At 43.0% G+C, this 27,452-nt stretch overlaps 1 protein-coding gene across 2 annotated transcripts in view; it reads right to left on the bottom strand.

Moving 5' to 3' along the window:
- The window catches only part of LOC101913316 (vascular endothelial growth factor receptor kdr-like), a 141,987-nt gene that overhangs the window by 29,590 nt on the left and 84,945 nt on the right, over positions 1–27,452 (bottom strand). Inside the window, exons 12-20 of one of the 2 annotated variants that reach the window (XM_027784217.2) lie at positions 21,417–21,525; positions 14,133–14,426; positions 11,861–12,007; positions 10,068–10,193; positions 9,850–9,956; positions 8,485–8,620; positions 7,072–7,176; positions 4,539–4,655; positions 1,131–1,219 (exon numbers count right to left, since the gene is read on the bottom strand). In XM_027784217.2, coding sequence (XP_027640018.2) covers positions 1,131–1,219; positions 4,539–4,655; positions 7,072–7,176; positions 8,485–8,620; positions 9,850–9,956; positions 10,068–10,193; positions 11,861–12,007; positions 14,133–14,426; positions 21,417–21,525 — 1,230 coding nt within the window. The remainder of the gene's footprint in view (positions 1–1,130; positions 1,220–4,538; positions 4,656–7,071; positions 7,177–8,484; positions 8,621–9,849; positions 9,957–10,067; positions 10,194–11,860; positions 12,008–14,132; positions 14,427–21,416; positions 21,526–27,452) is intronic. The other variant, XM_027784218.2, reaches the window with a different exon arrangement.

Below are 27,452 nucleotides of genomic sequence, written 5' to 3'. Positions count from 1 at the left end.
AATGAAGCCTGTTTTCCTACTTATTAATACAGAACCTTCCATTTTACTGATAAGAAAATTCCACCATAAAAGTTAGCTGGAAGCTGGCTGGGTGAGACTGAGAGATGAGCAGAGATACTGTAATTCTGTACCTCTTGCTTTCCTAGGAAACCATGCTAAAATCACTGTTCAAGGTATGTGCAGTCACCCTGTCCTGGGGAGTGAGACATAACCAGTCCCTGCAATTCACGGAAACAAGGGTGAGAAAAGAAACGCTGAGTGACTGTACCAGGAAAATCTCCTTCTCTTACACAAAGTACCTTATTTACTTTTGTGTCTGTACACAATAGTACTAGTAGTAGTAGTAGCAGTAGTGGTAGTAGTAGTAATAATAATGATAACAAAAATACACCCCACCCCACCCCGAATTATCTGGGGAAGTTAGATCAGAGAGCCCTTTCAATGCTGTATTTTCGCAATGAGGGATAGTTCTGCCCTCTCCTCATCGCTGCTTCTGGCCTCCTGTGTCTTCCCCCATATGCTAGCCCAGTCTGTGCTAGCACAAATGTTTGTGTGGATGCAGACAACTGTTTGGAAACCAAACCCATTTGGTTAGGTTTAATGCAGACCGTGCTCATGATCCAGTTCGCTGCATACAGCACAGACTTTTAGGTTGGCAGAGGGGAAAGGAAAACACGGAAGACGGGGTTGAGCAGATGACGGAAGGGTGGGCTGCTTTCGGTAGCTGGGGAGGGTGGGCCTAGAAACAAAAGTCCCCAAACTGGGTTTGTATTTTGCAAGGGTTCACCTTCTCCTAGTTCAATTAATACCATTTTTTTACTACTGCTTTGTTGCCCCCCTTGAGCTGCGTAGTATATCGCAAGTAATTCCCTCTCTCTCTCAAACGCTCTCGAGCACTTGGGTATCTGCAACTAATTCTTTAGTAGGTGGTAGAAAAGAAGAGGTTGAGAGTGAGATCCTGCAGGGGAAAAAGTTTCCGTTTCTTGCTCATACAAATCGAAATGCGGTGAGAAAATACAGCGCCTATATAAATACCAAACTGTCTCAGTGCCAATGCAGAAAAAAATCCAACTTGTGGTCAGTGGCTAATTCTCCACCTTGCAACTATGAGAAGCCTGTCATTTTTTTACCTTGTATGCAATGAAATCTCCTCGTTTTCCTCTTAGATAGTTGGACAAATTTCCATATTTGCAATATTCTACTATGACCATTAAAGGACCTAAAAAGACAGTGAAAGTCAAATGAGTTTTGAAGCACTGCAAAGCACTTAATACTAACTTATCTTCACAAATCCTCTTCAAAATAAATAAATGCTGTCATTCCTCTTACACAGATAAGGAAACTGGGAAACAGAGAAGTGACATTCCAGAAGCACACAATCAGTAGTGGATATGGAGAGAAGGGAATACTGATTCTTAGTTTTCCCCATTAGATGGCAAAGGTATTTATTCCTTATTTATAAACAAAGGAAAATCGAGAATGATAAATAAGGATATAAAATCCGATATGCTGTTAAGGTTATTTTACCCTATAATAGATCAATAGCATGGAACAGTCTTCATTTTTCTTTGCTGCCTTCAGAACTGTTTTTTTTTTAGGTGGAGCTGATGCCACCAGAGGTCATAAAAGTATGCAGAACCATAGACAGATCTAAATCAAAAGTTTCAGAAATACTTAGTGTGAAGTTTTTGAAAGCCTGGAAAGTCCTATCAATTTCTTCCTTTCTTATTTCTGTGCAAACTACTGTAGAGTTCAGTGCAGTAATAGCATAATACAATTATGCATATTTTTAAGATCTGCTTGAAAATGCTTTTATGTTTCAGTGTGAGCTATTAGGAAAATGAAGAGCTACATCCTCTTTACCTTTAGTGTAATCACTGCTTTTTGTAACCATCAAAAGTAAGATAAAGTGAAATCACGGGACTAGAATGCATATAAACATGTATTATTAGCAATCCTAAGCAACCAGACTTTCATGTCCAGAAACCTTTCTCTGTCTAGAAGGTGCATAGTTGAGACTTCGGAGTCTGAACTTCAAAGGAAGAGTGCTGAGAGCTGCACTTGGCTGTTCGGGGAGGAGGCAGCTCTAAGCAGCGCTTCTAGCTGGTGTATCAGAAGCGGGGACACAGACCTGTCCTGCAGTCTGTCCCCAGGGTGCACTCTGATGCGTACAGTATTGACTGACAATTGGCCCATTAAAAGGGAGATGGTGAATTCTAGCAATAATAACCAACAGCTTGATAATAACAACATTGCATATTTCTGCCAGGCTCTTTATTTGTACAAGCCCTACAGCACTGCTAGATTGACCTTTGGGCTGTTCAGGACTTCCAGTCCTTGTTGACTGCAGCTGTACCATGTTCAGCACCTGAGAACACTGTGCCAGTGATGGCAAAAACACAACCGGCCCCAGATCAGAGCTGTCAGTGGTGCGCCGAGCACACAACATTGCTCTTGGGCTTAAAGGCAGCAGTGCTGGGACCGGCAGTGAGCAAGAGAGCTCTGGGGTCCATTGTTCTGAAGAACCTCCAGTGGAATGTCCCTCATGGATGCCCTGAGGAAATGCAGGTTGCAGTACAGCTTTAAAGCTCCAGTTAGTGATTTATTCACAGTTTTGAAATGCTTCCTAGACATGGCCTCTCCGTATTTCATTTTCTTATTGTAAAGCATATACTATGCATTAGTTCTAACTGCTTAACATCAGACACTCAGTCAAGGTGTAAAATTTGTTGTTTGTTATATTGTTAAAATAATATATGTGCATATTTAATATCAGTCTTCATCAGGAGTACCGTTTCATGGTTACATAAAACCTAACAAGGAAGGAGAAAGCACTGTGTACTGGAATGGCATTTTAATAGCAACTTTTATCCTGGTGTCTGTCTTGAGAGCTCAAGGCTATTTTTCTTTAGTCTGCAGTTGCATTGCTCAAAGGTAAACAAACCGGCGCCTGCCCAGAGGCTCCTCAGTGCCCTGCAAAGCCATGCTGCACCGCTCTGCTCAGGCCACTGCTCCCCGGAGTCATCAGTGGTTTTCCTAGGTGGCTAGAATGTAAGAGGGCTACCTCTTCACCCAGGAGGGCAATCAGGATGAAGGAGGCTGGAGAACAGGAAACTGAGGGACTCCCAAGAGAAAAATTTCCTCAGAAACTGGACACTCACAGTATTTGATCAGTTACTGAGATGTGTCTTAGTATGCAGCTGGAACTCTGTGGCTGAATTAGTGCTTTGGTTAAAGACTATTGACATCTTAGCAATGCTGCTGTTTTAAGCACCTGTTTGTATTAAGCACCCTTACTGACTTGACAGGAGAGGAGAATCACCAGCGTTCATAATGTTACTTCCCCTGTGCTCACAGCACCAAGCAAAGGCTACTCACTTACACATCTGAATCTTAAAACCCTCCAGCTAAAACTGGTCATCCTGGTCATCCTGCCATGCAAGCTTTTGGGGTCTGCAGTGCTACAACAATTCCTGCAAGTTCCCCGTTCAAGGCTCCCAGATTACAGCAGTATCTGTGGTTGCTGGTTGCAGACTGCTCCTTGAGGAACTGGGACTGTCTTGCTGGAGGGAAGATTTCTTTCCTGGCATCCTACCAAATCTACCTCACCGAAGTTTTCTTTTTTCCCCTATGACTGGACAACTACAAGTTACTTGGGAAAACAATAGCTTTGAAGTCTCAGATGACAACAGATGTGTGCACGATCTCTCTTGCTTTTTCCCCTTGTTTAATTTTACTTTGGTGTTTTTGTCCTCAGCTTTCCTAAATCTGTCCTTTGGGGATTGTTTTAAAGGTTCACTGTAAGCATTAAGGAGACATCTTCGAGAGTTGTTACCCTGAAGTTAAAGCACAGTGTAGGAAGAGACAAGGATGCTTTGTATGGCAGTAAGGGAAGGGATGTTTTAGTGACAAAGGTCTAAGATTTATGGAGTCCTTTGTTTAAGTCTGCACTTTGCAGCAGATTCTTTGTGTGACGTACAGGCAGTAGTGTCAGCTCAGCTCCTTGAAGGTCCATGCTGTTGCTCCGTTCAGCTTTGGAGTGCCTCAGGCTTCCTGTGTGCTACCCAAAAAATGCCTGCACTTGCCCAGCAAGAGTGAGGTGCTGGGGAAAGAAGGAGGCCTCAAGAAGCTAAGTGCTCAGCATGGTGCATTATTCTGATAAGGCAGGGAAGAAAAGGGAGGTGCACCTTTGAAATGATCAGTAGTGCCTCTGTGGAGGAACTGGGCACCTAATTGCAGTTAAGGATCCTGCCTCCCTTCAGTCCATAATCCCTTTTCTAAACAAGCTGACAAAGGCTAGAGAAAAAGAAAATAGAGAAGTGACACTACTGGCTGGGAGAAGACAGTTCAGAAACCGTTGACGAGATGTGGCCATATTCTGCAGTAGCAGAGGCTCTCCTGTGACCAGAGAGGTAGAAATATTTGTGCTTGCATTAACTGCACGTGCATGAGACTTGGGCTCCGCCACAGATACATCCAAGCACATTGTATCTGAAAAGTGTTTCTTCTTTGCTCCTTATTTACTGAGGACTTCTCACCTCCAGCTTTGGTGCAGGCTCCCAGCAGGTTGACCACATTCAGATGATGTCCTATATGGATGAGGATCTTCAGTTCAGACATTAAAGCCTTGCATTCATTAGTAGTTGCACATTCTGCTTAAGATAAACAGGAAAAGAATCATCTTTACACAACAGGATATTTTTAACAAGACACAGCAAGATCCTGTTTATACTTGGAAACAAAACCAACCCAGGTTACTTGCAGTATCTTTGCTTTTCAGACTCTTAAACAGATAATAATTCATCTGTTTCATTGTCTGTTGACCTTTATGAAGTGGAATAGCACTTTATCTTTTGGGTGACTCTTCCTTTCTCTAGCATGGGTTATGGAGGGTTACTGTCCTGCAGCAGAACCCTCCCCCCAAATCAGATACCAGAGAGCCGTTGCAAGGAATGAATTTTGCAAGCTTGGCAAAGGAACAACCAACCACTCCAAGCAACAACAGCACACACAAGAGCGTGTTCCTCCATCTAGAATGATGATGTGCAGTTTAGTAGTTCTTCTTTACTATACCTCAGAATATATTTTTTCACAACTCTCCACTGCAGGCGATGGAGGAATCCAACACATCTGTAGGTTGGGTCCCAAAATGTACTGGAGAAGGTACAGCATTACTAAATATCAGCCCTGTGAGATCTCATTGACCCAAGAAATACATTTCCCACCAAAGCAAAAGGGGCCATATTTGTGTGTGAACCATGAACTTGACACTTGCTGAAGCAGCGGCTAGCCAGTTATACTGTAGTTTCATTCTCTTTTGCTGCCAAAGCTAAGGAAGGCACTCTCAGACCATAACAATGTTCAGACGCTGGCATGTTTCTTCTGCCTTCTTTCCAAAACTTTCATGATGTATTTTAACAAAAGAGACTTTGTCCTGTTTCCCCTCTTTCCTTTTGCATCATGTAAGATTTAAATATAAATAAATGGTTATGAAACAGATCGTTTGGTTTGACAAATGTAACCTCTTTATCTGTTTGTAGACTTCTCCATAAACAAATCTTTCACCAAATTGTGTTATAAAGAAGGAGTTGTTACAACTCCAAGATTTCTTCAGTCAACAGTGTTTGCAGACGGGTGTGTACATGAGTGGTATTACCCCTGATTTAGGCAAGCATGAGCTGGAACACATGCCTGGCAAAATCTAAACAGAACAGCCTCAGAAGTGTTTCAGATAATCTTGCACACTAAGTTTTAGACTTGAACCCAGAACTGATACCAGCCTGCTTCATGGAAATGACAGATAATGCTAGAATTACAGAAATGCAGACATCTCCAGAGCCTTTTTTTGTTTGTTTGTTTGTTTGTTTTGTTTTTTTCCTGAATGGATTGACTCATACTAGAGAATCTGCTTTATTCAGGAAAGTGATGAATTATGGGCACATTAGTTGGGGAGGGACAGGTTAGAGCAGGAGGCTGTTGCCTCCACTGAGGGAGGAGGATGTAAAATGATGGAGGAACTGTCAAATAGTTGGCTGAATATGTGCAGGCAAGGTAGAGCTGACATGAGGATCAGCTGGGAAGCACAGCGTGGAAGTGAATGAAAACCCAGAGCTATCCAGGGTAATAAGTTTTGGATGGAGAAGGGAGCATGTCTGGATCAGGGGCTCCTAGGATATTTCAGGGATCTGGAGACGGGCATGGAACAGAAGAAACAACAGCAAGAGAGATGATCTGAAGAGATACTGACTAATGCAGAGAAGGGAGACCAGATTTGGAGGAGGTCCAGACAGGTGATAAACTGATGTTCTTGAAATTTCAGAGAGATGGGAAGCAGCAGAGCATCAAGAGAGGCAGCTAGCAACAGAAGCCAAATGCTGTGATAGAAGTTCCTGAATCATGGCATTGCAGAGGTTAATACTGTCATGCAGCAGCAATGCAAAGCAATGTGGGCTATGAAAAGCCATCCAGTGAGCATGATTGCACCTTTGCAAAAATCCTAAGTGAACAGTCAAAAACCTCCAACCCAAGTAGTCAATGTACTGGCTGTTGCCTTTGCTCACAAGCTGTCTGCAGAGGCTTTGTATGTAAATATAATATGAAAGAATAGTCTCCAAGTTCCCCCCTTCCCCACCACTGAATGGTAAAAGCTTTCCTTAATTTCAATAATTGCAAGCAAGTTGTCTCTAATTCACTCCCTTGGCATTGCTTTTTTTTTCAGCCCCTTGAACTGTTCTACATCTGGAAGGGCTGTGATCGAAGGCTTATATCCAATTTCAGACTATCTAATGTAATTACATTCTGTAATCTGTTTCCCTCCTAACCCCACAGACCTGGAAGCTGCTGTTTTCCTCCTCTAGGAATACAAGACTTAATCAGCAGCACAGCATGGAGCCCGCTTGTCATTTCCTACACGTTAACATCCACTGTATAATGACTAATTGCTCCCATATGACAAACCCACTCCCTTCTGAACACAATGAACTTGGGACTTGTTTGGAGCTGAGAACTGGAAACCTCATTGCCCACAGGTTCCCTGAGGAGTCTTGTTGAGAATCTCAGAGGGATATGTACCTTTAAGCATTTTTACGGCAACTGTTTTGCAGGTTGAAGATTTATCAATGCCAAAAGCAGACGCCTCCACCACCTTCCCAAAAGCACCATGACCCAGTGTTTTACCTAGAGAAGCAAGAGTCAAGAATGAGCCAAAAGGGGACTTACGACAGTCTGCATCAGACAGGAGGGAAACATGCGTTCTCAGCTGTGCAAGGAATACAAGACTCCAGTGCCCAGGCACAACGTAGACGTAGACCGATAGTCAATAGAAGCCTGTATCACATATTTGCAGCATAGGGATATAAACAGTGTGATTTATATCCATATGACTTTAATGCAATACAGTATGTGACAGAACAGAGTAGAATAAATAAATCTGCATTCAGCTGAAGGCAGGGCTGAATACATATATATGGCTTAAGGGTAAAAAAATTACGTATAGTTGTCCTGAAGCCCAGGAAAGTCAGAGTTTGACTTAAACATAGACTTGTGGAACCCTGATCTCTCATGAATCACAGTCATGGAGATAGCCAGCAAAGGCACTCAGGCACTCAGAACCCCTTAACCCTTCAGTTATTGACATTTATTTGATGTAAAAGCTATACTAAATGGAATTTAAGATGATAATTTTCCCTTTCATTTGAATTTTCATGCCTGTGTGCTCTGAGGGCTCAGACCTACAGTGCAGCAGAGTACGCTAGGCATCATGGTCCGGCTTTTTGGTTCTGCTAGTTTGACCCTATGTCCCACTATCATCTCATTTTTTATTATTTTTGTCTGTTTTCCTCCTTCTTCCATGTTTTCCAGCTAAAGCACCAAGAGCACACACAGATATATTCCCTACACTCATTATTGAACACGGATGTTACTGTTTCTTTATACAAACACAACCTGTTTTTTACTTTTTCTTGCTCCATCATCCAGTGAGCTGAGCTGTTGAATGAAATTTGGTTCATTCTTTCATGATAGCTCTTTACAACTTAAACCCAAGTTCAAGTGATTGATAAGGAATTGATTATTTGATGAATTGATAGATGTCTTCAAAATAAAATTCACTGAGACTGTCACCTTTCAGATTGTCTTCTCTTTCTCTTTTCCTCTATGGGTATGAAACCATACTTCTGGCAGGGACAGTACCTGGAGGTGCCTTTCTTCCCTGTTGAGAGTTTGGCTTCACTTCTCCAAGAAGGAAAAAGAGACGATAGCTATTTTAGAGAGAGACAACGTCTTTGCTTTTCTTACCAAATCCCTTGTTTCACCCCTTGTTAAGGATGATCCTGAATTCTGTGACTCACTGCCAGCTCTCCCCAAGCGTGGTAGTACACTGGCACTACCTGGTAGGCTGCTTCTTGGGTTATACAACAGATCTAGTGAAACTGAGGAGCATTAGAAATTACCATTCTTTACAGTACTAATACCCAAACCACTCACCCAGCCGCAGTCTGTCTCTTGGGAACTCCCATTTACTGCTGTCATAGGGGAGACGGTCACACTGCTCATCAAGAGGCATTTCCTCTGGATCCATTATAATTGACAGGTATCCTGTTTTAATATCTGTGGCATCGGGCTAAAAACAGGGTGTGGAGAAATTATTCACAATATTTACCCTGCAATTCTAATGGGAAAGAGCTGTCATCTGCAAGACTGAGTGCTGCCTGGGGAGTTCCCTGAATTCCAGACTTAGCTCTGAAATTTATTCTGCACCATGAATGCATCACTTCAGCTTCCTGCCTCTCTTTTTTTTTTTATATCTGAGAAATAAATGTTTTTGTATGCCTGCCACTCATGGGTGTTGGGAAGTGTCACTGATTAATGTTGGTAAACACTCTGAGGACACAAAATCAATCACTGCCCACTACCTGTATCTGCTAAAGGAAATCAGTGCTTTTCTAGGGGAACTCCATGACCTGCACTTCCCGGGGCGCTATGGATTGTTTTGGCATTTTCATAGTGTTTTGTTTTGCAGTCTTGATTCTCCATAGTTATTTACTTCACGGCTATTGCTTATTACAATTTAAAATTGATTGAAGGCTGGTCAAAACTGCTATTTCTAATGCTGCTAACTGAGAAATTGTGATTTGGTGGGTCCTGTGAGCAGACTTGCATGGGTGTAAAATGTAATAGGAAATTCACTGTTGTCCACAACTCTTAAATTGAGGCCAAGTACGAAAACATGCATTTAATCACTGTATTTGCAGGATGAGGGGAAATTTTACTCAAGTTTTGGGGTTCAGCACTGGGACTGTAGTTTGGTGAGCAGGGAGCTGTGGTTGCCTTTCTGTTTGCTGTTTGTTGTAGGAAAACGAGTCCTAAATTCCTTGGAACTTTACTGAAACTTTGCTTAAAAAGTCACACAAAGGAGGTGAAAGAATAGTAAGACTTGGAGACAAAATAAGCTGTGTGGTTTGAGCTTATTTCTAGAGCAAACATCCTAGGATCTTTCTTAAAACAGGGCCCCCCTTTTAATACCTATATTTCAGAGAAAAATGCTGAAATCAAGCCCTCATTTTAGAGGGGTTTAGGATTTTTCAGTTTCCTAATCTTGCAAGCCAGTTTGACTCATAAAGAGGGGGGAGCCTGATTTTATTGTACTATGGAAGCGGGTAGAAATCTCACAAGTGCAAGTGATCTCCTAAGAAGTCAGGGTACTATCACTAGAAAACTTGGACTGAATTTTTATAGGAACATTTTGCATTTTTTCTACCATCTGCCCCAAACATTCAGCCCTAAACTCTGATGCAATGGATGAGCTGGGCCCACTTCCGTACCCTCTGTGCGATATGGAAGCTTTCTTACTTTTCTCAGTTTCCGAATGAACAGGGTCAGAAGAAGCCAGAAGAGAGTAGCAGCTAGGCCAGTGCAGACCAAAATGATAACTTCAATGTTGGATTTCTCCTCAGAACCTGTAGGTTAAATGTACAACCAAATTTTATATGTAGCCAAAGTCCATGACTGAAGAATAGCTCTCCTCAGTCCAACACAATATATGCATTTCGCCTTAGCTTGGACCTCACCTTGGATTTTAATGAAGGCTGACGTGCTGTCTTGGCCCATGTCGTTGGACGCCTTGCATTCATAGAGCCCTTCATCATCCTTTTTCACTCGCTCAATGACCAGGGTATTATTTTCCATGGAAATTCCTGTTGTAAGGCATTTTGGTTAATGTTATCACAGTAACCTACCTGGCTACAAATACTTTTAGGAGACAGAGAACTGAAAGTCAGCTCCCATCCATGCAGGTTTGGTACACGCTGTTGTTGGGAGGCATTTTAAAACGCTGCTCTTCATTGTGGTCTGGCAACAGCCTTTCTCTGACTTTTTTTTTTTTCTTCAATACCTGTGTAAATTGCTTGGGGATCTTTTAAGCAACAGCAAATGTGGCTATTAATTTATTATGAGCAGGCAGCGCCTGAGAAAACTATGGAAGTTGGTGAAGTGATGGGAAGATAAGTTTTCTGTTAGCAATAAGGTACACTGGAAAAACAGGGAACTCAGTGAAATTATTGGAGAAAGCTGATGTCTCGGAGGCTGTGGGAAGTGATGGGAGTTCTAACATGTGGAACATGCAAATCATGCTATGCACATCCCTGTAAAAATCACTGCATGGAGCAACCCTGGATTCACAGGCACCACTAGTGGTGGAGTGGGAAGAGAGGTTGCTTAGATGTGACCTATGTGAGGCTTTTCTGCATTTCATTTTCCTGATTAATTTTCCACAATTAATTTTTCCTCATTTTTGTGGCACAAAACTGAGATCTCCTCTGTTTCACTAAGGAAATGTTGGGGCAGAAATAGGGAAACAGGTCAGGCTTTGAATCCAAAAGGGAAGGACATTGTGAGTTTCTGGGTGTTCTGCCTATGAATCGTATTATTGTTAACAAGAGTACTGCACAGAACTTGCCGTGCACTGTGCTGAAATATTTACCCTGAGGTGTTTTTTCCAAATATTTTATTTATGTTTCCATTGGTTGGATGAGTTATATGCTTGTCCCTCTAGAATTATTTATAGAATTTCAGTAGCTATAAAGGGTTCCTCTCAGAACAGTCTGATCTGAATTATGGATGATCCTAGATTTCCTACCTAGTCCAAGATGCAAAATTAAAGTCACAGGACCAGCTACTGACATGGGATTCTGCATGGTTTACAGGAGATGTCAGGATAGAGTGCTGAGAAGGAATTCCAGGCTCAGGAAAGGGAGCCCATGCTCCCTGCCTGTGGTAGCACTGCACCCGTACTGCTCTGTACCAGCGCTGAGAGCACGTTCTCATTACTGTGTTGTGGGGGATAAAAGAAGGATGTGTGATATGCCATGGCATGCCCTGGACCTGACTGGGAGGTGACTGCCCACAATTTGCTGCAGTATTTTCTGACCTGGCCCCAAGGATATCTGGCACTCCAGGCCTGTGTTTTCAGACACAGCGAATAAGCAGGTACACTCGCTGTCTCAGCTCTGTACACAGCCGCTGTCTCCCCCAAGCAGAGGGACCAGCAGCATGCTGTACCCCGTCGTTTGCTGACGCGGTGCTAATGCTGACTCTGCAGACACCAACGCTGCACCTGTGGAAGGCAATCTGCGTGGGTTGCAACCACTTGGCAGCTTTGACCTCCAAGTCCAAGCTGGAGATTACTGCAGTGGTCTAATATATTTGGGGATTTGTGTGTGTGTTCCCTGGGGTAGCGTCTACCATCCTGGCTCAGCCGTGCTTGCAGTAGCCGTGGAGCTGTAGGTCCTAGACGTGAAGCTGCCAGTCTGTCATCCTGCATCTCGGACAATACCGCCGCGCGCTTGGGAATAAGTGCACTCACCTGACGCTGCTGAAATGGGGTAGCCATTCTTCCTCCATGTAATCTGAGGTTCTGGTGTTCCATTGACCTTGCACTCCAGAATGATCTTGCCACTGATGTTAACCTCCAGATCGGTGAGGTTTTGTATCACATACGGTGCTGCCTTTGCTACAGTCACAAAAGAAAACAGTAAACATTAAAATTTCAGAAGGTACCTCCCTCGGCTCTGCCATCTCCTCTCCTTTGGCCTCTCCGGGCTGGAAGTGGTAAAGATTTGGTTGGTGAGTGGTAGCAAAAATCCCCTAAAAGATTATGGGAGGAGTGGGTGAGTTTATTTGGTTTATTTTCAAACTGACTCAGCTTAGATTTGGGTTCAGCTTGAACCTCCTTGAGTTTCTCAACCGCTGAAGAAAACAGAGGACTGTGAGTAGGTAGAGCAAATACCAAATGAATACAAAAAAAGAAAGAAGGAGGCAAAGAGGAACCAGTTCTAAGGATTTTGTGTCCTCTATCATGAGTGCAGTTACCTACCTCCTTCAAAGCATGTTAACCTCCACTTTCTGTTCATTTTTCAGGAAAGCAATGAATAAAATCACAAAGCATAGCGTAAAAAATACATAAAACCTGCAATGAGGACAGTAGCTGATGGGTGTCAGTACATTTAAAAGACCTTGTCTGCATAGGGGAAGGAGGGCTGGTTTGGAGGGGCATTTGCATGCATGTTCTCCAGAAGAATTGCATTGCTGACATGTGCCAGACAAATAACAGACCCCAGTAATTCTAGAAGAATGGGATCAAGGTTCCAGTTCTCCCATGGATGTATTCCCAGTTTAGCTGTGTTTTTCCCATAGCCATCATGTGTAGGTGTCTGTGTAGGTGGAAATTTGACTAAGTGAATAAAAATATCTGCCAGGGGAGAGAAAAGTGAATTGCCTGAATGCAGAGGGAGCCCAGTGCAGATGATGCTGACAGGTGGCTCCGGTGCCGCTGTGGGGACAAGCCAAACCACTAGAACTCTCTAATACCAGGGTGAGATTTTTTCGCATCCTCCGCACTTCAGGAAGAGGCAGGTGCTCATGCCATTTCTTAAAATAAATCACCTCCCACTCAGGTATCAGAGCGGTGCTAGCCACAGCTGTGGCGTGGGCGAGCATTTTCTCCTTGTGTGCGTGCCTGCATGGCTTGGGAAGGGACTGTGCGAGTGGTGTGGGCTGCACGGGGTAGGAGGCTGCATGGGCAGTGTGCTCATTCATTTAAAACAAGGATGAAGCCAGCACTGCACAGCCTGGTTTGTACCTAAGTGACAAGTGCTGGTGGCAGCACAGCTGTCCCTTCAGCGTTTCATTAGCCATTAATGTAAGTGAAGAAGCCAATTTGAAAATCACTGTCTAGTTCAGCTTCTGAACGACTCTGCCTTCTGCACCCCGGCTTGTGCCTCTTTATTTCAGTTCTGCTCCAGTTCTGTGCTTTGGGTATTTGCTCACCATAGGAAGGTAGCTAATAACTTCGCCTGTTCCAGCAGCACTTTTTCTTCTGAGAAGGCTTAGAGCCAATCACTCTTCTTTGCTCTGAAGCAGAAGAAACTTCACTGATTTTCAGTGAGTTTCTGCCAGAAGAAGTGTCCTGGCCTTTATATTTATATAGTCAAAGAAACCAGGCTTCAGGATCTGTAGTGTTATGATTTTTACAAAAATAAAAGAACTGGGGGGTTGGGTATAAGTAAGGAAATACTGTATTACAATGAAGTGCATCCCACTTACCCAGAATAAATGGTACATGTCACTCGATTATACACTTGACCAGTGACATTTGTGGTTACATCTGCTGGGTGCAAATCTATTTAGGTATCCGTATCATCCTGGCAGCTGTAAGCGCGTGGAATCTTCTACCAAAGTCACACAGATCTGAGGTGACAGTCCCAAATGATGGAGTTGTGCTGTTAGTAACATGGTGGGTGATGCCTTTTCTCCTCAGTCAGCACCATATCTGCACCCAGCATCGAGTTAGGAAGGTAAAATGCATCTGAAATCACTTTTATGTGTAAGGCAAATATTTTATACAAAACCAGCAGTGGCGGAATGAGTAATACGTATGGCTAGGTGTCAATCCACATAAAGTAATGCAATAAAAAACCCAAAGCAGAGCACACAGTCTGTATTAGGACAGCCCCTAAGAAATGCTGGGCACCTTCTGCTTTGAAAAGTTTCAAAGGGAGCAGCCGATGTGCAGCATTTCTGCTCCTGCAGCAGAATGATAGCACGTCCCACTGCCATTTTCTGTTGGCAGGACCTACCTCTGACGAGGAGCTGAGTGTGCTGTTCTAGCGTGTCGGTGCTGTTGTGCCTGTTCTGGGCTCTGCACTTGTAGAGGCCACTCTGTTCCTTTGAGACGCTAGTGATGACCAGTGTCAGAGAAACAGAGTAGGTGTCAGTTTTCTCGATCACGGAGTCACTGAGAGCCACCTCTGAGGAGGGGTAGTGCCAGGTCAGGTGGCTGTAGATGTACTTGGAGGCCCGGCAGGTCAGCCGGACGTCATTCCCCACAATGGCTGTGACTTGTGGGTCTGTCTGCAACCCAAAAGGCACATCTAGGGGGAAGAGAAAACATGTTTACGATTAAGTACACTGTGAAGATCTTTGGCTGCCTTGATGCAACTTGATGGTCAAATTTCACAGCCCAGCTATAAAGGAACGAGCCAATTTTAATGAGACCCGCATCTGCATGTGCAAACAGGCATTGGTGCTTGTGGATTAGGGGAATGAATGTACCTCTCGCATCCCAGTGCTCACCTGTGGTAGTCTAGCCCCCAGTATTCTAATCATTACATTGTCAAGTAATGAATTGAAAGTTTATAAATAGAAGTAGTTAATAGACTAAGAGACTTTAATCAAGAGAGATTTCTATCCAGGTAGACAAATGGGTTCGTGAGCTCTTCTTTTTCTATCTGCAATCAGTGCTTAAAAGTATAATTGCATAAGAATAAAGAAATGTATTCCCATTTCTCAGAAGTAACCCTCCCTTTCTTCACCACTGAACAACCTTCCCAATTCTCTCTTATTTCAACAATGCTAATATTTATTTTCATCACATGTACCTTGGTGGGTATTTATTTGATCACTGAATGGATTAACTGATCTAATGATGTATAAGTCCTTGAGGGCTTTATATTTAGCAGATAAATACTTTGAAGCATAAGTCCAATCTATCCACAAAAAGAGTAAGCTGTTTCTTGCCATATTTTCAGTAACTTTTCATTCCAGAAAAAAAAAAATAAACCAGTTTTACTGAAGTGGCAAAGTGAATCCATTTGAAGACAAGAAAAAATGGTTCTAAGTAGAACACCAGAGTGTGGCCTACAGACACATTCCTATTACTGCATTAGCTGCCAGACACCTACAATTAAATTGTGTCTGAAAGACATTCTTTTCCCTTTTTATTCTGTTATTTTCAGTGATCTGTCCACCCAGCAGACCTGAATGTAGGTGCATCAATAACTGCAGTGACCTGGAGTTATTCTTCTGTCTGTTAGGTCAGGTTTTTCAAGCAGCTGAGAGTTATGAGGAACCTCTTACAAATTTTACCAGAAGGAGTACGGGTTTGGGACACTTTGGGAGGACTTGCTCTGGATTACCTTCTGAACATGACCAGTGTTTGCAATAAATCTGACAGATCATTGTTTCAATACCAAGCTGTTAGGAAGATGCTTTCTCAAGCTAGGATGAAATGGATGGTACTTTGAGAAGGACAGAAGTTAAAGGGGAACAAGTATTCATTGCATTTGCAATCTGACAAATTCCATATGGGAGCTGGAATTTGGCTGGGGCTCATACTGCAAACTCTTGCAAAAAAGTTCTGCTGAAGCTATAGTTGAGCATAAATAGTGAGGCTGTTGAAATAACCAATCTGCCTTATAATAAACCATATATTATATAAAATACAAAGCCCTGAAGGAGCTTTCAGATATGATTAAAAGTCTCTGTTCTTCACAAGTCATCTGGAATAGAACCAATAAGCTTTGCTCCACCGTTTTTAAAGGCTGGCACCAGAAATGTTTTAGAAAAGATCCAAAAAGAGAAGAGACCCCTCAGGCCACAGCTGTGTAAATTATTATTTTTCTTTTCTTTCCTTTTCATGAAATTTCAGTTTACTTTATGCAGTGTTTTGCTAGACTCAGTTGCTATCTTTCTTGCTTAGTGCTAGCTGTATGCTGAAACGGACTTGTTTAATGCATTCATTCTTCACATCTGATGTCCTATGGTTTGAACATGTCAAGATGATGCTTCGCAAAAAGGGGCAAAAGTCTGAGGCCAGCACAGCTTCTCTAAACAGGAAGAATTAAGGTCTAGTGAGACACTGGGATGTGGCATGAGCACCATCTCTCCTGAATCTGTCAAACCAAGACAGGGAAAATGTGCCCTCTTATCTTGTCTTTCAGTTTCTCTTCTAAGCATTTGCTATTTGTTCCAGCAATAGTCATAGTACTAGGGTAGATGGGTTTTCATCAGAGTCGTTAGACTCAGTTCTTTATTAAGCTCAATAGTCTGGGAGACCTCCTGAGGTCCCCACCACCCTGAATTATCCTGTGATCCTTAGTGCTGGCTCTCAGTGAAAGTACAAAGGCGTTTCAGGTAAAGTGATGAGGTAGGAATTTGATCCCATTACCTGGGGTAAAAAGAGTGAACCACTGTGGATTTGCACGGCAGGCCAAGCCTTGGCCTTAAGTGGTTAGGCTGGCAGCCCCGTTTGCCCTTGCTTCTGCCTCTCAGGAAGCCTTTTCTTCAGGAGAATTTCTTCCTACAACTTGCAGCCCTGTTTGTTTTGCAGGGTGAGTTTTCCTGCATGGCCCTGGGAGGAAACCCACCCTGGGAGAAGGCATTGGCCTGTGTGTGGCAGTGGCAGCATGGGCTGGCGTGGCCAGAGAACTCTTGACACTGTGGTGCAAATTCCCCATGGATTTGATGTGTTAATTTCCAAGCCCTCAATTGCAAAGGATGTTTGATAGTTTTGCCTTGCTGCTGGACTTCACTGGTGCAGGGTTTTTCCTACCAGTTTAACATTCTGGGAGCAGAGGGCTGGCTTGTTTTTCTTACAATTTCTTCTACTGACATTTTTTATTTAGCATTTTGAATATTTTTAGCTGGAACCTGTGCTATTCTCTTCCATCTTGTTAGTCTTTCAAGAAGCTCTTTCAGCTCCAATAGAATATTCATTGATTTCATTACAGTGGAAGGAAAAAGAGAGGAAAAAAAAAAGTCTCTCTTGCTCTCCTCTCTCTTTTCTCTTCCTACCTGGATTATCTGGGGAGCAACTGCAGCTTTGGGAGCACATTATAAGTCAGTTCATATCTTAGACTACTTTGCTTACACAATCCTGAACCTGAGCAGTGATTAACTTCCTCTCTCTGAACAGATACAGTGTCTTATAAGACTCCTAATAAGTTGGCTAAAAGAATGCACCATGGGGCCTTTTCTCTTTTATCAGCAGTCACCAAACATTTGTCTTTCATATTGTATTACAGTGTGGTAGCCGTGAATTTCACTCTTGACTGTGCGGGATTCCATGGCAAAATAGGGAAATAAGCCATTGGGGGAAGGTAAAAAGTCAGCATAAATCAAAAGAAAGTCTGGCTCCATTTGTATTTACAAGGAATTAATTGTTTTTAATTTCCTGTACTTTGCACAATAATCTGTGTAATTCAAAACTCCTGCTCTTTCCCAGATTCCATCCCTGTGCCTGTCAGGGTCGGGGGGGGGGGGGGGTTGCCATCAGGCATATGCATGTAGGGAGAGTGAGAAAAAGAAAGGGTGAGCCCTACTATCTGAAACAGCACAGAGCTTTTCATAAATCCTGTAAACATGTCAGAAATAAGCAAATTGAGAGTGGCGAGCAGTTGCAGAACAGCCCAGTTCATACATTGTTCTAGTATCTGATAGCAGATTTTTATCTCATGTCTGAAATATAATATTTTCTTTCTGGTAGAAATCTTTAACTCCATTTTTATGAGTTGTTTTTGCAATTGGATAAGCCCTTGAAAAAGGGCTTTTGTTATTATTTGTTATCATAATTCATTTATATTCCAAGAACATTCAGTGGTTTCATATGGGTGGGAACCCATTTTGTTGTATGTGGTATGATCATACAAAGGCTAGAATTTGATTTACTGTGGACCCACGGTAATATATAGTTGCCCTTTCCAAGGTGCAGACCAGAGATTAGAAGGTAAATACTTGCTCATGGCAGAGAATACCTCCAGGAGACATCAGGTCAGCTTTTCACAGCACTAGGAAGGTTGCAGTCTGCCTTGAGTGTACTTCGGTGTGTAACTGGTGCTGGGCAATGACATGAGGCAATTCTGAGCATCTGATGGCTCGCCCACATTGCTTCTGCCCATAACAAAATAGTCATCTGACTTAAATGGGAACACTGGTGTCAAAACTGCAGTAGGCAAGATAGGCAGGAGACAGATTTTTTCCCCGCAAGAAACAGTAAAAAAAGCTTTACTCAAACAAAAATACTGTTACAAGAGTTAGGCCAGGGCATGATGGATAACACTGCTACTGCATTGCTAGGGGAGTTTCTGCTGCCGTGGACAGCTTTAGGAGAGCTTCAGTGGGACACTGACAGTCAGTACATCTGCAGAAGGAGCTCGGGGAGGCTTCAGGGCTGTCACTGAATGGTAAGATTTCTCATCATGTTGTACCCCTTATATGGTTTGGTTTCAGTGTGATCTGCAAACCCTGTTGACCCTTCACCAAAATGAATTCTGCTGGCAAAGAAATGATTTAAAAATAGATACCAGTGCTATTTCTAGTGTCCGTGGGAGTTTTTGTGGGGGCTCTGCAGTGGAAGAACAAAATGGCTGTTGACATTATTCCATTGGGATAAATACATTTTTCTGAAATGAATGTGGTGGTGATGAAAACACCAGACTGAAGTAAGACACATCCCCAGAAAGCAGGTGCAGCCTGGACAACACCTGAAGTTTCCCTGTAACACTCTGCCATGTTCTAACAAAATTTTCCAACCCTGACCTAGTAGAACAGGTTTTTAAGGGAAGAAGAGAGTTTAACCTCCACATCATCTTTGAATTTCTTACCAGGGAGAAGTTAATTAAGGCTCAGTTCAGCCAATATGTTTGAAAGCAGCTCAGGATCCACCAGCTTGTTTGATGGTAGGAGACAATGAGAGATTAGGTTTTTAAAATCAACAAATTGCTGAATTAATTGTGGAGTCCCACAACTGGCAGCTGTGGTGCAGAGAACAGGGCGCTGAGAAGTGCTATGAACGTCTACTAGACGTTGTCCTAAAGGCCCGCACATTGCTTGTGTGCTCTCGGACTCTAACTCACCCTTTATCTCAGCTTTTAGGTTCGATCTGCATAAAATTAATCAGCCTAGCGATTGTAAAGTGTCCTGCTTAGAGGCTTATGATTTTGGACTTACCCCATTTGGTAGCTCACAAACTGTCCCTGAATGACCCCCCCAACACTGAGACTGGGGCAACCCAGTAGAAGACAGGGTTTGTTTTTTTTCATCTGTGAGGCAGACCTTCAGCAGCAGCTCTCACAGCAGGCTAGCCACTTGTTAGAGGAATATGTGTTAGTCAGCAGAGGACCACCATGGAAAGAAACTGAGCAGCAGGTCACTCTGCTGCTATTTTACTACTGCAACATGACCTACTTTAGGGTCAGGATGGCCACATTTACAAAGATTTTATTGCTTTCTAATGCATAAACACCACTATTTTTAAACACAGTGCTTACAAAAGTCAGTCATGCTCATTCAGCATCTGCCTCTTCCCCAGAATGGCACAGACTCACAGGCAAGAATAGATCTGTCTTGCCAAGCCCTTCTCACCACCCAGTCTGTTTTGGTGGAAACGCTTCCACCATAACCAATGTCAGTAATTTTGCCTGGTGATTCATTTCCTTCATAATTGAAATTGCATGATTAAAACATTTGTGTCTCAAAACATTGCTAGATTGATCTTAATATAAAAAATCTGAAATATTAGCTCACTGGGGGGGCGGGGGGAAACACCTACATAATTTAATTATTAAAATAAAACATAGTTATAAAACATAGTTGTAAAAGGTGCATGCAACCCTTTCAATCTGACCTTATGCTGGTTGCTTATTTGGTGGCTGCAGCACTGCTTTTAGCCACCAAGTATTACAAAGGACTGTGAACAGCTTGGGAACATACGGCTTCAAGTAACCCATCCAAACATAACAGCTGGCAGAATTCAGAGCAGAAACAAACCCATGTAAAGACTTCACACTTGGAAGTGGAGAAGTGTGAAATTAATAGCTGGTCTTCAGCCTGCCTTGGACATCTCAAGGACCTGTTATGTCTGAGCTGTATCTCCCAGAAGTGTACCTTGCAGGGCTTTTTCCTAAGTAAATAAGAGTTAAAGCTTTGGAAAATAGAGGCTTAAACCCTCTTCTGTCTCCTAAGGCATTGGGGTAGTACAAAGAAGCTGTAAATAGAGGTGAAATCTTTCCCCCATATGGCACCAGCTTCATCATTGTTGGATCACATTTTTTGTATCAGCACTTCTGTGTAATGTGATCGGTAACAATGTTTAGTGAGCCCTATTTTGGTTAGCCCGATTTGAAACATGCTGAATTGCTCTAGAGTAATGGAGTTAAACACAGGAGACGAGAGGCAGAGGAGTCCAGAGCACTGCCACCAGCTAGCTTCGCCCTCGGAACTTGCTTCATGGGGAAGAAACCAAGTAGTGAGAGTCAGACATTTACCTTCAAGGACACTTCTGTACTCTTTGTTCTAAAAATTGTTATTTTGATGCAAATTCTACCAGCCGACATCCACTTACCCAGAAAGTGAGCGCAGAAACGATTCAGTTTGTTCTGGTTAAGCACTTGAACAAGGCTGTCCCTGGACTCTTCTCTTTTTTTAACCTCCCATCTCTCCTAAAAGCATTATGTAGGTCTTGATCTCACTACTAAAGAATTTCTGTGTTGAAAGGTTAAGCAGATATTTGTTTGGATTTGTGTTCTTTGAAGAAATAGTGTGTCCACCTCCTCCCTCCTTAAAGGGCACTGGAAAGGCTAATTGCTCAGGCAGGGATCCAATGTCACAACTCCCAGTGATATCAGCCCCGGATTAGGTCTGAATATTGGCCTTGCTCACCTTTGCTGTATTTGCTGATTTAATTGGAGACTAACCATTCTCCTGAGTCAGGGAGAAGCTTCAGGCCTTTGGAAGACTACAAAGAACTTAGTTTTTGCTAGAGGTTTCATGAGGACAGCGCTCAAATGTCATGAGTGTTGCTTTAAGACACAGGCAGCTAGACTCAGGGTCTGCAACTGCAGCTTGAAAAGGGCAGAAGGGGCAGCAGGTCTGATGCTGGACATGTCAAACCCAGCTGCACACTGACACAGGACCCAAACTCGCATGTGGTGAAGAGCCTGGGACCGTGATTAGGAGTGCTCTGAAAACACAACATGCAGGGGTTCCTAGAAGTTTTAATGAGCACTCACCAGCCGTATAAAACTCTTCAGGTAAGTCAAATCATCAGCATCTAGTTTTTGCGTAGCGTCTCTTGTGTTGTTTACCTGAGACGTAGAACTTAATGCTCCTCTCTTCTTCGCCAACCTTGTTTGAAGCCACACAATAATAGATTCCTGAGGCACTGCTGTTTTCCGTAGTTAACGTGCTCACAATCTGCCAAGCAAAGAGAGAAAAATTAAAGGCTTTGAGCATAGTGTAGGCTTAGCAGACAGAATAGTGGGTAAGTATTATGGTAGAAAAACAGTTAACAATGGAGTTTCGAGCAGAGTGAAGCTCACAGACAGAAAAGTGCTTTATTAGCTGTTTGGTCTCTCATCTTATATCACCTCAGCCCAGTTAATTCTCTTCCCTCCTCATTCCTAAACCTTCCCTTCTTTTCTCTCTGTCTCGCCAGTGAAAAACAGGGCCTCTCTTTGACACACTGTCAGGGTCTTTGTGTGACAACATCAGCAAAAAGCTAAAGTGAAGGACCTGGAAGATTCATCTAAGACACTGGAAATGCAGTCCTACATCCATCTATTTTCTTTTCTTCTTTTCAGTTATGGTTTCTGTGGGTAACAGGACGCCCACGTTTGCAGGGGAAGCAGGTCATTCATAGGGATGTGGTATAAAGAATAGCGCAGGACTTTGCTTTGCTTTGCTACAACCCCAGAGAAGAGAGGGAGGGATGTGGCCCCTTTGGGCCACAGCTCACTTACAAATTGTGCTTAGAAGCCTCTTGATTCCATAACCCTTCCTCAGAGCCTTACCAGAACTTGTGCATAGGTAAGGAAGCTCTGGAGAAGCTGCCTGTGCTAAGGCACTTGGCAAATGCAGAAAGAAAGGGCGGATCATGAAGGAGAAGCAAGGAACGCTTGTCCTGAGCTGCATCACACAGAAAAAGGAAGTGGTTCAGTTACTCGTGGGGCTGAACTCAAATGCATCCTTAAGAACTTGTTCCTTGAACACCCTAATCCCCTGCTCCTCCATAGGGCCTTCTTAGTGAGGAGCCAGCTATATGGCACTCCCCTGTCCCTGTCATGATGCAACATCACAGGTTCCTGGAGGGCTATCCATAGGTCATGGCTTTAATTAGTTCAAGTACTTCCTTTGGTCTCCTAGCAAGAAAGCAGAGTCTAACCCACCAAGACAGAGATGCTCGTGCAAGATTACTTTGCTTCCCCTGCAGCCATTCACCTGAGGAACCCTGAGCCCTCACATTTGGAACAAATATCACTTTCTTTGCTATCCTCTCTAAGGACTTTGAGAATCAAAACTTATAACACCCTCTGGCCCTTTGTGCTTATCTCCAGAGAGTGCTTTGAAGTGCACAAAAGCATCTCTGGACTTTCTTTTTAATATCCTAAACTAAACTGACACAAGACTTTCCTTTACTCCTCATAAAGCTGCACCATGAATGTGTCTATAGCTGTGCGGGATGTATTTTCAGAGAGTTATTTAAGATTCTCTGAGCTTTGGCACTTTAAATCCTGTAGGGAAATGAGTTTCAAAGGTTTTGATCCGGTGTGCATTTTACATTCTAATGGGGAACATTTTCAGCAGAATAACGAGTAACTGGAAAAGTATCTACTTTTCATGGGCACCAAACACAGAAATTAACCAAGAATAGGGACAAACCAAATTTAGGGGTGAAAACAGGAGACCAGTAAACCCAGCTCCCTCTGGTGTCCACCAGAGAAAGAGCTGTGGAGTTCTGGTTTATTTCTGATGCGAAACTAGCTCTAACTTGGATACCCACCCAGCGCAGCAATCTGCTCCTCCTCCTTTTTCTATTCCTGTAGCAGTGGGCCTAATGCCACAGGTTATTAACAAACACATGTTCAGAGTGCTACCCCTGACTTTAAGCAGTAGACACTGCCTTGTGAATTACTGCTGAATCAGGACCAAGATCTTTCTTCTCGTGATTACTGGGTCTTAGAATTTTATATTTGGCAATAGAGAAAGCCAGTATAAATGTATGTGCTGAGAACAGAAGGGGATAAATTTGGACGGCTATTTAACAGCTATTAGTCTTGCTAAGTGACAACTCTAGATGGGAAGTTGCGGATAATACTGTAAAAGCTGGTTATAATTGTAAAGGGGAGTGTAATTATCCATCTTGGGACATGTCCAAAGTGTTAGGGGTGACACTGTGATTCTTCTAAAAACCGATGCAATGCGTCAAGCTGGATTTGGTGTCCTAGAGGTAAATGCACACATACACTCGTGAACACACACAGATGCTAATGTCTCTACCTACGTAACTCAAGAAAAGTCTGACATGGTAGTGGGAAAAAAAAGAGCAAACAGCTATACCAAGACCTCATCTTAGCTAATCTCAATTGTGTCTAGATGTGAAGGTGAAAAAGATGTTAAAATGATGGTGGGAAACAATATGGGGACAAATTCTTGGGAAAAATTTACTGAGGAGAGAAAGTAATTTTCTTGTTTGTATGCTTAAAATCACTGTTAGGCACTTGGATACCAGTTTGCTAGCCACCTGAGCACAAGAGATAATGCACTTTACTGTTTTGTCTTAGAACTAGCACCTCCCAGAGTCCTCCAAAATGTGACTTTTAAACCAGCAGCATCCAGCAGAGAAATGTGTATTATTTCAGAGCCAGAAATGAAGGATTTTGAGTGATTTTCTTATAATAAGATTAATCTCTTGAAATCATTATGCCTCAGCTTTTCACTCCAGCAGTGTGCTCCCAGATAAATCCCTGGGATGGGGTGTCCAATTATCTTTCCAGCATCTTAAATAAAGTTCTCAGTTGGCAGACTAGCCAAATCCTGGTTTAGTCCTCAACAGAGTGATGCTTTGGAACACTAACGTGCTGTACCAAAAGGCACCTAAATCTTCCTTCCCTCTATGAGACCACACAGTTTTGTCTTTTACCAAAAGGACCCTGAAAGAAACCAGGAAGCCAGCAGTGGTATGTGCTTTTTGACCTATCTGTAGATCAAAGATATCCCACTGAGATCAATCAAGGACATCTCATTGAAAAGTAACATAATATTCACAGTGCTGGTATTTTGGCAGTTGTTCGCCACCTGTTACTACAGGCAGCCCAAGTTGAACAAACTTGAAAATTTGAAATTTGTCTGTACTTGGTCATAGTGGCAGGTAGGGGGAGGGATATTGTTCTTCCAAATGCCAACCCTATACTTTCGGTGCAACCATTTCAAGGAAAGTCTGCAAAAAGGAGTTGAATGAGAAAATGGTTTGAACTCGAGCAGTCTCGAGGAGTAGGAATTTTTTCCCATGTTTGACAGTGAGAACTGTTAGCAGACTTCTCTCTCAGTGGAGTGGCACAATCCCAGCACCTGGGGACCTTTAGTATAGAGTGGAAAAAATTCTGAGGGAATAATCTACTTTGTGTGCTTAGTCCATGCACCTGGCAAAGTATTTTCCATTCCTGGAGTCAGAGCCAGGATAGAAACCTTTGAGACACATCGGCATTTGCCGCTTCTAGACTCATGAAATCACAGAAGGACCTTAACTGCACGGGACCGCTGGTGGCCTCCTGTCTGACAGAGCACAGCACTTTCTGCTAAGCCTAAATAATGATGCTGATGTGAAACCTACAATTGCCTTGGGACATGGTATGTCGTCAGTGAAATTGCTATTCCTGAACTATTCACAGCCTGGGAGTTAGCACTTTCAGTTTACCTTCCACTCCTCTAGTCAAAAGCGGTTCAGACTAAATGACACGTTGACCCTTGCGAAAATACTCCGGCCACAAGTGGTAGCACAGACTATGTGGCTGTTCAGTCCTTAGCTTCTGTGCAGACTACGCTGGAACCAATGGTAATTAATAACAAATTATTGGCATGTGATGTCTAGACATCTTCCTAGTGGGAGCTGGACTGAGATGCTGTGAGTTCACTGCATACCAAACTCCAGCCACCCTCCTGACCAGATTCGATTGCCTGTGTTGAATTTGGAAGTAAAGGGCTCCATTTCCTACTACTTAACCTAAAGGCCACCCAATACCCTGAGCCCAAAGAAGGGATTATTAGCTAATAAATAATTACTATAAAAGAATAAATGAAGTTTAAAACTCAGTAAGAAAAGAAATAAAATGACTGATCTCTGAAGAACAGCTATGACAAGTAAATAGACATTGCTGCTGGGAAAACTCATAATGGAATAGTTCAATAAAGTCCATATGTCTTGCACTGTAATGTTCCCGAACTGATAAAACCAAGCTATTTTAGAAGCAGCCAAATAACATTCCACAGCCATATACCATGAGTGTTTTAAGACATCTTGTAGTAAGGACAGAGCAGCAAGACCTTTTTTTAAGCTGGAGCCAGCATGAATTAATATATCTTGTTACTCCTTGCTTTCTCTTTCCTTTGTCTAAGCCCTCCCTCCAACAGCTTTAGTTAACGATTCTTCTCTCTTTCACTTCGTTAGCTGTATGTGGGCGAGGATGAGGACTAGAAACGTGGGTGGAAAACTTCTCAGCTGTCTAACTCTGGCAGAGCTGGGATGGAGGTGGCTAGAGGAAGATGAAATTATAGGAACTTCACCAGAGACCCTGCAAAGAAAATACTCAACTACCTCCCAATCCATCTACTTGAATGGCACAGAATAACACTTATTTTTATAGCCTGACAATTCTGATCCATGATCTTATTTCATTCATTCAAAACATGCTAAAGGATGGACTGAGGACAAGTGATAACAGAAGTCTGTGAATTCACTGAGAGCTTCTAGGGTTTGCTCTCATCTCTGGCAGTGGGTGTTTCTCTCCCTGGAAAATGCGAACAGTCCTTGCCTTCCTCACAGAGTATGGCGGAGGTGATGTAGTGCTGCGTGATCCGGAGAGGTGCCGGATGGGGCAGGAAATGGGGGAAGACCAGAGGTTTGAGGTGCCTCTGGAGGAACTGGGACACATTTCTAGTACGGAGGGACTGATTGCTCTCCGACACTAGGTCTGGTGGGTAGGTGCTGGCTAGTCACGAGCAATTACCATCCCCATGCTTCTTGCTCGCACCCACTGATTGCAGCTAATGAATTCAAGAGAGCAGGGAAGACAGAGGGCCATTTCTTATGTCCCTGCTGCTAGCCAGGCTCTCTCAAGAAGACTTGCCAAGGACAACGGAGTAGTCCATGTGCTCCTGTGCTTGACTAGTGCCTGAAACATCTGGGCTAGTCTCCAAAGGGAATTGACGCTTTGTTCCAAAACCCAGTTGTGTGCCTGTTCACCTTCCCCTGCCAGCGACTAATGTGACAAGGCTTGTGGGAGCTCATTGAGACGGGCACACACACAGGATGATGGATTTAAATAGCCCGACTGAGCTGCTCACATACTTTTCACCAAATGCATCCCACTGCTCTAATGTAGTCTTTTTGTTCCTTCAAGAGGTTTAAACCTGGCATTTTTGGGTCAGTTTTCTTGAATGGTTATGAATTTCACCAGCAAAAGAGATATATGAGTTCCACTGCAGAAACTGCCACGTGGCCAGGCCACTCTCTCGTATATACATGAAAGGGAGAAAGGAGATGAAAAGAAACCCCAACGAGGACTCAGTTATGTATGGATCTTGCTGTTCCTTTCTGCTGTGCCCTGTTCTCCCAAGCTCAGACCAGTATGTTCAGTTCACTAACTGGAAAGTAAATAAAATAGCAACCTAGCTCCTTGCAACTTGAAGAGGAAATTCAGGCAATTTGTGCAATCGAGGGTGTTTCACCTGGTGTTAAAAAGCAGTCTTCAGAGATAGCTACACAGTAGTCTAAATCATGAAGTGAAAAGTTCAATATTGACTCAAAACCGCCAGGAAAATTAAACTAGCACGATGCAATTGCCTCAACCACTGTTTGACCAAAACTTCAGTGAAGTACATCATAACATTAACAATAACCACATGCTTTTCTATAGGAATGAGACTCAGCCTTTAGAAGAGAGGAGGGGATGAAATTCACCTCTGTCTGTGGAATAATAGTGGAATAATCATTATGATGAAGATGGCAAGACACCTCAATTTTACATGCTACTTATGTCAAATAGATGTCTAAAGATCTTAGCAGTCTGCTGAAAAAATCCTTGCTTGCTGCCCTGCAAGCTACCTTTTGAGCAAGATACTGCATC

Source organism: Falco peregrinus, chromosome 13 (assembly GCF_023634155.1).
Source record: "Falco peregrinus isolate bFalPer1 chromosome 13, bFalPer1.pri, whole genome shotgun sequence".
NCBI classification, from domain to species: Eukaryota; Metazoa; Chordata; class Aves; order Falconiformes; family Falconidae; genus Falco; species Falco peregrinus.
Note: the sequence above shows the minus strand (reverse complement) of the source record. Positions and strands in the feature narration are given on the sequence as shown.